The 12156-nt window shown below is 42.9% G+C and overlaps 1 protein-coding gene across 1 annotated transcript in view; it reads left to right on the forward strand.

Moving 5' to 3' along the window:
- macrod2 (mono-ADP ribosylhydrolase 2) overlaps positions 1–11891 on the forward strand; it is a 397426-nt gene extending 385535 nt beyond the window's left edge. Inside the window, exons 16-18 of the mRNA XM_031737688.2 lie at positions 8541–8576; positions 8994–9056; positions 10559–11891. Coding sequence (XP_031593548.1) covers positions 8541–8576; positions 8994–9056; positions 10559–10578 — 119 coding nt within the window. The 3' untranslated portion in view covers positions 10579–11891. The remainder of the gene's footprint in view (positions 1–8540; positions 8577–8993; positions 9057–10558) is intronic.
- Positions 11892–12156: the final 265 nt, after the last annotated feature.

A 12156-nucleotide genomic window follows, 5' to 3' on the forward strand; every position in this document is an offset into this window, starting at 1 on the left:
TGTGTTCAGCACGAGTTACCATGGTGATTTCGCCAGGTTAAAAGAGAGCTACTGTGGCGCTTCTGACTTTAAGCTCGCTCCACGTAGCTCGCTAACTCTTTCACGTCGTTTCGTAGCACAACCCTCTAGTCAGAATCGTAATGCCAACACAGAAGCATCTTAAACCTTCTTTCTAATGACAAACAAGCAGCGACTCCTCTGGCTACAAAAAAAAGTATACATATATAGGAAAACATCCCTCCTGTTCCTTTTATCCGTGACCTCAGTAAACACTTTCCTGTCAAGGCTGAGGATACAGCCGTCTTACAGTGGCACAGAGAGCTTTGAACGCACTGCAACTCCACAAACACAGAGACATAAACAAACCATCTTCACTAATGTGACAGCCCATTGCGCATCATTTATGCTGCAAAGTGTGAAAAGCGAACCACATACTGGAACGTGCTGCAAATATACAGAAAAACTGTTAGTAGCAACAAAAAAAAGCACTGTTGTCGAGGGGCACTAAAAACTGATGAACATAGGTTAGGTACAGGCTTGATGTTGCCATGGTGACACATGAAACGACTGACTCGACTACCTAGCAGTGTGCAGCTAAATGTTCTGTATTTGAACACCTAAACATTTCATATGTTTCCCACATAGCAGCCTGGATCATTTTGCATTGTGGAGAAACACAGAACGCTGGTCATTTAGTTGGCGATGGAGAGCAGCACACACTGTCTACAGTGTCCATTACGTTGGTCACCTCTGGCCCAGAAGCTGGCTTCAAAGAGAGGGGGCCTCATCTAACAGGCTACACTTTTTCTCTTCTTCTTTGAAGCTCCTCTTTTGATCAGTTCTCTTATCCCGTCCCCACCCACTGTTTGGTTCACAAAAACGGCAAATGAATCAACTCTCAGCAGAGAGAGAATTTGTCAGCCAGAAGAGAGGCAACAAATGTGTTTTTGAAATGTCTGGAACATATTTTAGTCATAGTCACCGAGACACACGTATTATAAAATACACACAGACACAAAAGACGCTGTTTGAGTGATGATGAGTGATCTCTGTATGGGTTCCCTGTCTCCTGGAGGCGGAGAGGAAGACTTGATGGGAGAGCTACTTCAGGTAGAAACACAAGTAAACCTGGGTGGAATACAACAATGTTCTTTGAGACTGAGACAAGCCAGTTGGGATTTTATGTCTTTTTGACCCTTTGAACTGCAAAAGTCTTGCACATTTGACTCCCTTGTATTTTTCAGACTTTGACCCTTCTCTGATCTCACAAGTTCACTCAGAATATGATGCAACGGGATACAACATGTTATCAGAGCTGCAACATGTAGTCGATGAATAGTTAAACAACATAAAAAAAAGCAGTGTTTCCTTTTATTACATTTTAGCCGACAGAATTTAGGTTTTGGACTATTAATCAATCAAGACAAGACATCTCTTTGAGCTTTGGAAACTTTGATGTCTACAGTTTTTATAGAATATAATGAACTGATTCATTAAAAATTAAAATATTCATTAACTGCAGTCCAACATTATACTATATATAACATCAGCCCACTATTGTCTTCTAATGTCAAGCTCAGTTCTGATGCTCGTGTGCCGATTTTTGGCACTTTAGTTGGGCGGGCAGGGTCCACATGGGCACCCTGACTGTTCTACGGCTGTGCAGTCTCACACTCAACCAGCTGTGATGCACTTCATTTTTAAACTTTTCATAAGTTTGAACTACAATAGCTTGTCTGTTTAGACCACATGGACCATTTCTGACGGTGGTTCGGTGGTTCACCACTGTAATTTTTTTGGACCAGTTTTGATAGATACTGATTACTGCAGTTTAGGAGACGCTCTGACCCAGTCGTCTGGCCATCACAGCCTGGCTCTAGTCAGACTCACTCAAACCCTAACGCTCACCCGTTTTTCCTGCTTCTACCACATCAACTCTGAGAACAAAATGTTCGCTTGCTTCATTAGTTTCAACTTCAGTACCATACAGTTTTTTGCCGTCATGCTATGTCATTAAAATGTATCACTGAAAATGTATCTGCAGAGAAAGAGGGTGAATAGCTTTATCCTTTATTATGATGTCTCCGTAACGTCCACGCTCCACTGCTGAAATATGCTTGGTGCTTTTAATGAGGTTCGCCAATCAAGCTGCTCCTTTTCTGACCTTTCGGTGATAAACAGCTGCTCTGCCCGGGCTTCTGTTTTCTCTGCAGTCTAGACAAGCACTTTGATTATATTGACCAGTCCAATCCATAAGGAAAACCTTGAGCTGCCCAGAAGAGGCATCACTTCATAACTGCAAGTCAATGCATAACTGCAAAGACGGCAACACACACACATACACATACACACACCCGGGCCTTCCTCTGCAAACATGCCTCTTCCACACCTCGTTCAGACGCGACGTGTCCCATTTTAATGTATCACAGGGGTTAGCCGGATCACCTAGCGCCAGATTCATCTCTCCCCCTGCAAGACCCTCTGTGTCTTGATATAGTAAACCACAATAGGTATTGAAAACAGCAGCGGGCATCTACCTGCAGCAGGCCCTTTAGCAGCACAGGGAGAGTCTAAAGATTATGTAAAGTAATTCAGTGAGTGATGAGAGAGGAGCAGGCCACCACTGACAGCAGGTTTAGCAGGTATGTAGGTCACACAGGGGGAGGCCTTTTTTGCATTTTTCCCTTCCGTGTCTATTTTTGTGTTGTCTCCCTCTCTTACTTCTTTACTTAATCAGTTATTCACTTATTCCTTTCATCTCCTTGCATCACAGTGTTCTGGCTCTTTTTTAAAAAATCCACTCTGTCTTCTGACAGACGGTGGTGACTTTCTCGCACTACCTTGGACGAAATGGGTAATAGAAAAAGACTAAAAAGAGAGATTAAGGAGAGACTTTGCCAATGGAGACAACATTTTTTACTGGCTTTTGTGTTTCTTTCAAACCCTTTGCATTATCAAAGGATTGCCACTGGTCATTTTTGTAGCATATCTGAACCCCCTTCTTCTCTTGCCATCGCTGGCTGCCTTCTAATCATCTTCACTTCTCCCCGAGTAGTAGCTTAACCCCAAAGCAGATGGTGTCCTGTTCTCTTTTCACTCATTCGGAGTACTTTGTGTTTTCTCATCTTGTCAAGCATGGCCCAGGCCTCTGTAATGAGCTTGGGCCTTTTCAGTCTGTTTAGAGGACCCTGACACAACTCGGAGCCGCCCCACCGCAGCCACCACCGCAAGGTTACCCAAACCCGCAGGGGAGCACAATGCTACTTAGTGTCCACAACCCCTTGGCCTTTTCTTGGGAAGAAGAAAGGCAGAATATTAATGAAGACTCTTGGCTTTTCAGGAGGATAGCAGTAGAGAGGGGCGGTCAGTGTTTACTGAACAGGCTTGTTTTCATCTCCCTAGCCCGCAGGTCACAGCTCAATGCTCTTTAATTGGCTCAGATTGTCAGACAGTGTTCCATCTCATAGAAAGGAAAACTCTAGCTATCAAATGCTGCCTCCAGCACCACCACCACCACCCCCTACTGCCTCCCTTTACAAATGCCCCCCCCCCCCCCCTTTTTTTTACTGCTTTGAGAGTGGCAGCTCATGCAGCTAAGCTATTTCCACAAGCATGTACTACAAACTTAAAATTAACATATGAAAATGGGTTGCTTTCCACATTTACCAGCTCATTAGTTCTTTTGGTTGGGCACTTGTTGAGCTCCACCCGTTCTTGTTTTGCCTGAGCAGGGATGTCTTTAATTATCTTTGCAGTAGGCATATCAGACCCAAAGCTATTAGCCCATGCAAAGTTCAATGAGGGACTCTTTGATACTTGTTAAATATACATAATCCAGGACAGACCAGGCCCGAGTCCCCCGTAGACCACCCAGTTTACATTCTGAAAATAATTTTCCTCTCATCCCCCTGAAAAGAATAGAGCACCGACAGATACTGGCAGCGACTTTGACATTTTCCTTCCTTTTTCTCTCAAGATAACGTGCCATTGAACAAGCGGTGGCCCTCCAACTCCATCACAAAAGCTCCAAACAACAGACTGAACTCAAGCAAAATAGAATGGTAAAATGGTAAATGGACTGATTCTTATATAGCGCTTTTCTACTCTCCCGGAGTACTCAAAGCGCTCTATACAACATGAGCAAGACGTCGTGCATTCTCTAGTGAACCGTTCATGTGCTGATGGCTTTCAGTTGTTCCTAGACTGATATTGCCATGGCTCATGTTCATTGTTAGAGTGGAAGCAGCTGGACACCTGTGTGATCTGCTTGGGATCAAAGCTCTGAGATGTGTTCAGACACAACAGACCAGCCTGCCATGCCATGCTTTAAGGATCAAATGAACAGAAGAAATTCTCCTAAGGGAACTGACACTGCAGAGCGCAGACACTTCTACACCTCGATCGATTTTTTTTTCTTTTCTCTTTCGTTTTTGTTGTTTAACTGCTCAAGATGACGAGAATAAAAAAAGACTGTGAGATGTCCTGTGGCTAAGGGACAAAGGGAACCTCCTGTTCTGCTCACGGCTCCTGTCTGGAACATTAAACAGAGACGGTTCCCATGCTGCTATGTGGGTGACCCATGGGGACTGCCTCCCTTGCGAGCTGGCTGAGTTGGAATTACAAGACCATTAAAAGTTGCGCAAAAGCAGAAATGTTGGTGGTCATGACAAACACCATTTAACAATGATGAGTACACTTATCACACAAAAGCTACAGCTAATCAAAAATCCGTCTCCTGTTCAAACAGTGTTTTCACATTTTAACTCGTCGTTGCTGCAGTTCAAACACACTTCCTGTCGTCGCTGAATATTGTGCTGCAAGATACTAATGCTGACCAACAAATCGCTAACTACCGCTTGTCTAATAAATGAATGGAAGGTGGGGGGATGTAATTTTCTGCTTGTCTGCATGCGAGGGTGACTTATGCCCAACTCTCTTCCTTCCTCTGCCTTCTCTCATGTGTGGAAATGTGAGCGCATGCAGTTTTCCTCCGTCTTGATGGGTTTTCTCTCCAGGATGTTTTTAACTGAACTTCTAAAAGGCTGAAATGACAGAAAAAAAATGTTAAAGAACTTAAAAGTTAGTTAACGTTTGAAATGTTTCTGATATTCCGGGTGACCTCTGCCCATCTCTAAATTAGTCCGGCTTGATCTCCGTCTCCTTCGTCTTCACCAAAACACGATGATATCATGACCGATAATAACTGATTACAGTTCAAATATGTGGAATCGGATCAAAAACCCTTTTGGAAAATCTCATTACCAGTCACCTCATCCAAGTTTGCCGGTCTCAGTGAAGTCGAGTCTCTCTTTTGCACGCCCTCACTCATAAATTTGGGGTCGCTCATCTGTTGGGATGGCAGATTTTGTCACCTAATGTAAAGTCTTTCATGCATAATTGATCAGTAATTCCAGTTATGACAGCACATCTGAAAACTGCTGTGCTGATTAAAGAAGCAATGCATTTGTCTAGTTCGGTGTCTGGGATTAGAAAAAAAAAGACAAGAGATGTCAGTGTGTTATCATAAAACATCAGACCTTTGACCTATGACCTTGAAGCATTACATACTAAAATTATGGATTTCATTATCTTAACCCGTATGATTGGAGCAGAACTGGCAGAAATCTTTGGCTTCTGTAAGCTGTGAAATCTTTACATTTTAAGATTTGTTCATGCGGTGTGGAATTGTTGCAAAAATTAACTAAATTTGCAAACACACTGACAGACAGACAGTAAACAAGGTTATAGATGTATTTGAATTATTCCCATGATAATGTTATCGTGAATGAGCCTCGTGGCCGTGATCGTTCAAAAGTAAAAATCTGATGTCTCGATAGCCCTGACGTGTTCTGCTTTCTTCACAAAACAACACAAAGTGGCTTTTAGTAGAGCTGAAAGAGAATTAAGAGACCTTGTTGCGCAAGTGTACAAGAGGACAAGTACATTAGAATCTCTGTTTTGAGAAACAGATGCCTCGCAGGTCCTCAACTGGCAATTTCATTAAATGGCATCAGCAAAACACCAGTCTCGGTGTCAACATTGAAGAGGTGACTCCTGCATCCTGGCCTTCAAGCCAGAGTACAAAGAAAAAGACCAGTTTCCTCCTACAACAGGACAACGACCCAAAGCACAGCTCCAAGCTATGCACGATGAATTTAGAGTGGAAGAAGTCAGCTGATAAGCAATCAGCAGAGAGGCCAGCACAGTCACCAGCTCTCAATTATTTTGCCCTCTTTCTGTAGACTCACATTAACCCATGTACATACAAATTCTGCAACCAGGGCTGAATGCTCGTAATTTACATACCAGCATGGAGGCTGGGGGTCACCATCAAGGACCCCTCAAGTCCTTGGTATTAAAAAAACATTGCTGTAAGCTGTCCGCTTTTCCTGCTGAGGGAGTAGTCAATTCACTCTGTTTTTCTTCTATTTTTCTTATCTGCCCTCTGTGGACTGTGCTTCTCCTTCACCAGAGGCCCATTTTTCTTCTCCCCCCTAAAAAAATCTTGTTTATGTGTTTGCCACAGCACCCTCAGATGCTCCTCTAAATGATAGCCCTTTCACTGTCAGCACACAGGAGTCAAATTAGAGAACGAGACAAACCAATGCTGCTGTTCCCTCCAAGCTTCAGTCAGAAAGAAGCTGAAGCCACAAACAACTGAAAATCTGAACTTTTTTTTCCTTTGTTTTGATCAGTGTTGGGTATCGAAAGGGGAGGAGAGGAGGATGCTACCCTAGCTCCAAGACTGTGTTGTCATTACCTAGGAGAGAACAAAATAGGAGCATCTGGAATGAGGCCGCTGCTTCAGTGAGCTCCTGCTGCTACGCGTAGACATGCTAAGCTAGTTCATACGACGGAGGCTCTGTTCCAGTGTCGGGCACATTTCCATGTCTCGCCATCAGCTTTAATGCACATAGAGATTATGTGGAAAAGCGTTAATGAACGGCATATCATTTGATGCGTATGCATAATTAATTACTTCACTATTGATGCCATACGGGTAACACATCCAAAACACATCTGGCACAATATGCGTGTCATGCTTCCTGTCAGTTTTGTCTATTACAGCAGGAAAATCTGCTTCTTTGATTAATTTATAATAAGCCAGAAGACATTAAAGGGAAATTCTGGGTTATTTAGAGCTGCTTTCCTTTTCTGGTTATTTTTCATCTGGATGAGTCATTTTGGTTGGTTCTGATAGCGTTTTACTTAAAGTCACGTCTGGGATCTGGGGACAGACTGGCAAAAAATTCAAATTAAGTTTTAAATAAGTTCATTTAAGCCAGATAATTTAAACCAATTAGCACTTGGAGGAGACAAAAAAACAATTTGAAGCGCACTTGTCGCACAGAAAAAACTGCTGGCAAGCACAAACGAATCAAGATTTGTAGTCTACATATGGTGCATGCGTTACTATTTTCCAACATCAATTATGCTCCTAAGTATAATTACGTTATTACTGATAGAAATCACAGCCATTGTGCCAAAGCAATAAAAAATAACATCCAAGTTATAAATAACCAGAAGATAAAAAGGACATAATATAATTCCATGGCCGTTTCCATGCCACAGATCAAACGGTAAAAGAAAGCAGGGGGATATTGTTGTTGCTTCATCCTTCCTGCTTTTCTGCAGTCCTTGAGTCCCGGTGGTGTCTCGGAGAGGAGAAATTTATCCCAATATGTTGCAACAGATTAAATCAGTTTTATACTGAAGAAGCAGTATAATGGATTTTCTACACAGCTGACAGAGTCCTAGTGAGACAGCCAGCGAGGGAAAGCTATTGTGCAATGCACAAACTTTCATCTCGCTTTGAGGACCTTGGATACCTGCAATTACATCCGTGAGTGTATAATGACCTCAACCGCAGCCTTGTTCCTCTGAACATACAGAACACCGGAGCAGCCTTAGACTCCATGGTTGCTTCTATCATGCCGAAGCAGTTGTATTTGTTTACATTATCACCAGACTGCCTGGGGAGTGTGGTTATTTTTATGGCCTGCTTTGTTTGGTTGATTGCTGTTGCGAAAGGGGGAAGTGCAGAGGTTTGCTCTGGGAGTCACTACGAAGGAGTTGTGCGACTACAGAGGTAACAGGGAGGATAGATGGGGAGAAGGAAGCGTGCAGAGGAGGGTTGGGGGCGTCTGTGTGTGTATGGTGGGTGGATGTTGGGGGGGGTCTCAAGCTGCCTTATGGGAATGGCGGTTTGTAATTAATTTTGAATGCATCTCTCTCCCTTCTCAGATTTTGTTTTGTTCTGTTTTGAAGTGTTACACTTTAGGAAGGCGCTGAAATTCCAGGCTTTAGAGTTTAAGCATCAGGATAAATGGAAATGTTTGCTCATGAAATCCTGGACTGGTTCCAGGATGATCGACTTAGTTGGGTATAAAGTAATTTGACAAAAGCACAAAGAGTCGCTGAATAATCCTGCATAATGGCTGCGTTTACTCAAACTTGAGTCTGTTTAACCGTATCTGCATGCACTAATCGACTTTGAAAATAGCTAACATGTGCGTATTTGTGTGTTCTCCATGTTACAGACTCTCAGACGAACGACACTGGCACCAGCAATGGAGGTGAGCCGAGATTACGCGTTTTCAGAGTACCCACTTTAAACACCGAGACTCCCTAACAGCCTGACAGCCATTCTTTCCTTTTTTCACATCACAGTACATATTAGCCTTTGATTATGTAAAAGATGCATTTAAATTTTAGAGCTGGGAATCTGCAGACAGCATCAGAAGTCAGTTTTGTAATGAATTCACGTATAAAAAAATCATTATGAGATGTTCACATAATCTTCAGTCCTGATCTGAAGCCGTTTCTCTTAGCTCCACTGTAACTACAAACCGAACTCAGACTCACAAGCTTGGCGAGGCAGCGCTTGTTTAGGTATATTGATGCTTCTTGGCACAGAAAAGTGGGAAGGGCTGCCTGATTTTCATGGCCTCTTGTAATATTTCCCCACTCTCCTTTCTTTTACTCCCTTCTAGGAGAGACGAAGGATCCCGTCGAGGACTCAGAACAAGCTGGTTCAACTCTAACTCAGTCCAAAGGTAAAAGCTTGAAAGAAGCACTCACACCCGCTTACTGGCTCACACTTATGTCACACACATCTCTATAAGTGGATTCTTATTAGTGGCCACAGCTGCTGAATTAAAATTCACTTCTTTTCGAGAATCCTCCGCTGCGCACAGCCAAGTGTTACCCAGCTTCACCCTACTTGTCTCCACTCCCCCCCACCCCCGTCTGTCTCCATCTCCTCGTCTCTGTAGGGGCAGGCAGCAGGCAGTTTGTACGTGCTCCTTCAGGGCCAAATGCATTTGTAAATCCTCTGTACCCATTTCAGGTCTGCAACTATAACCCTGATATTTTGGTATATGCGCGTCGGCACGTCTTTGGAGATTGAGTATGATGAATTACCTGCACCCTCAACTATTGGACATTTAATAAATCAAGTGTGCAAAGCATATTGTTTTAACATGCAGCCAAAACAGACTGTAGGGGTAATAATAATGCCAATAAATCATATCTGATAAAGATACTACACTAGTGTTATCCTCAGGTCTTCATTGAGATTTAGGCTAATAAGACAGCATATAATTTGAATGTAGTCATCTATGGAGAGTGCTATTAATTTCTGTGAACACGCTTGTTCTCTGTGTGGGTCCAAAGAAGCGATGAGCCAAAAAAGAAAAAAATGGCTTTCGGATTTGGGTGTCGTATAGTTTCCAGGTAGAAAAAATTCATTAAGCAACTGCTACGAACAGATTGTTGGGGTTGAATAAATAGGACAGGGAAGCAGCATATGAAATAACTTGGCAGAGGTAGGCGGGTTGGTGTAGAAAGGAGAGAGCTTAAACAATGCCAGACAAAGCAGCCAGGAAAAGGGGGAAAAAAGCCTGTTGCCGAACAACCGTGTGCATCAGGGTGGGACCGTGTACGAGGGAGATGGTTAGTTCATAGTGTGCCGTTAAAATTAGCCAGAGTACAACATCAAAACTTACCGTATGACATTATTAGAGCAAAGTTGATGGGTTGTTTTATCTTCAAACACAAAAAGACGACACACAAAATCACGTCATTTGCGGTGAAATGGGAACAGAGGAAACGGATCTGCCTCGATGTCTCTGTCTGCCGCACACAATTTTTCGAGCATCACTGAGCTGGATTTTGACAAAGCTTTGAGTTGTTATAAAGTACGTGTCATCCCTGTTTACTGGCATTTACAGATTAGTGCTTTTGTTTTGTTTGGCTTTTATTTATGTACTCCTTTACACTCTAATGCAATCCACAGCCAGGAATCTTGAACTCTTTCCCCAATAAAGACAACATTTGACGACCTCCCTTTACCCTTAATGATGATCAGTGTATATCAATAAAGACGTGGTTTGATGACCAACAGTTTTTGGGTTTTACCACTAACTTCTGATGATGATGATGATTCTGATTATGCCAAAAAAAAACGCTCAGTTTAGAAAAGAGCTTCAAGGGTTGCTCCTTGTACGCCTTCAAGACAGAGTGTTGAGGGAATGTCTCGTTATTTGTTTCCGTCCAGGCGCTGAGAAGAAAGAATGACCAGCTGAAGGGAAGACAATCAGCCTCATCTGACAGCCAGCAAACTGTGCGAAGGTCACACTGGTGTCAGCCTGGCCCATGTCAGTATGGGCTCTGACACTGGCCCAGGAAAACCAGTTACTCACAAGATGCTCACATTCCCAACTTTACTTACCCTCCCCTCTCTTGGTTAAACTATTCATCCCTGAAATATGTATGTACTATATGTATATGTATGTACAAAACCTTACTTATAGGACTTGAACATATCAACCAGAAAAGATGAGCCATACCTCACTGTGTGTTAGAGTCATACATCATTCTGCCCGAAGGGTGCAATGAGATAAACCAGGTTCAAGTCTTGCTATTTGATAAACCCACTGTGAGAGCATGGTGAAGCTGTCAGACGACAACAGCCACAGCTCCTACATGTTGACACTCCCGGCTGGGTGATGCTAAACATCAACCATCCTTTTTAGTTTTTACTGACGCCACCAGTACAGTCACGCTGGCACTCGGTAGTGGGACGACAGCCTGCATTTGTAAGCTGCTTTGGAGTGCAACACACTGACACCTGCCATGTCTCCTCACACACCGCTGCAGCTTCGATTTCCATTCTTTAGTCAGGTCGGCCAATGCCCCGATTCGCGTTGTGGTCTGTGAGGCGACGTGCCGCTTGCCAGGCCTTTCATCTGAACATCACTAATCAAGTCTCATCTCCGCTGCTGCCGTGACTGCAGCTTTATTCATTTTAACCAGGAAACTGTTCATTAACGCCAGTGCACATAAACGAGGATGTGAGTGTCTTTTCAACAAATCGATTTGAGTCTTCTTTTTTATTTCCCCCCCTCCCCTTTCCTTTTTCTTTGCCATTTCCAGTGCATGCCAGGAAATTGCTTTGAACTTCACCTACATAAACAAGAATTGCAGTCTTCTTCGCTTTCGCTTGTCTTCTTACCAGATTGTCTCTAATTGTATCGAATGAATCTGCCTTATTTCATATCAAATTACAAAAAAACCATCACAATCACAGACCTGAGGAGGAGAGTTCTTGGTTGTGTATTGCTTGCAGATGATTTGTATTTTTAAGTACATGTAATGGCTAACACCTGTTTTTTTTTTTCTTTCTTTAATTTTTAAAAAAGGGGTTTTGGTTTCTTTCAAATGTTGGTATGAGTCATTAATTATTTTCAGTGGTGCCATACTAAAGATCAGAGAAATTACAGTTCTAAGAAATGATGCCTTCATACTTTGATGTTTGCTTTGCTAAATTATAACAAAAAAAAACAACTAATAAAGTTTAAGGTGGAAGCAATGGGTCAGCTTTTAATGTACCTTGTTTTGTGTCTTGATTTGTTGCTATCGTCATGACAGCAGCGTATGTTTTATTTTATTCTAATAGCGACCAGCACAGTCGGTTTCCTCTCAGCTGTGTGTGAAATTCAACAACTGTAACAGAGCAATCAGTCGTGTGTCTCTGGGCAGTCAGAAACAATTAGTCTGTCCTTTGATCTCCCGCATGCTCACTCCCTGGCCCTCAGGCTCTCCCTTGTATCAAACGAGACAAGATATCTGGCAGAACCTCTAACCCCAGAGCCC

This window comes from Oreochromis aureus, linkage group 13 (genome assembly GCF_013358895.1).
Source record: "Oreochromis aureus strain Israel breed Guangdong linkage group 13, ZZ_aureus, whole genome shotgun sequence".
Lineage (NCBI taxonomy): Eukaryota > Metazoa > Chordata > Actinopteri > Cichliformes > Cichlidae > Oreochromis > Oreochromis aureus.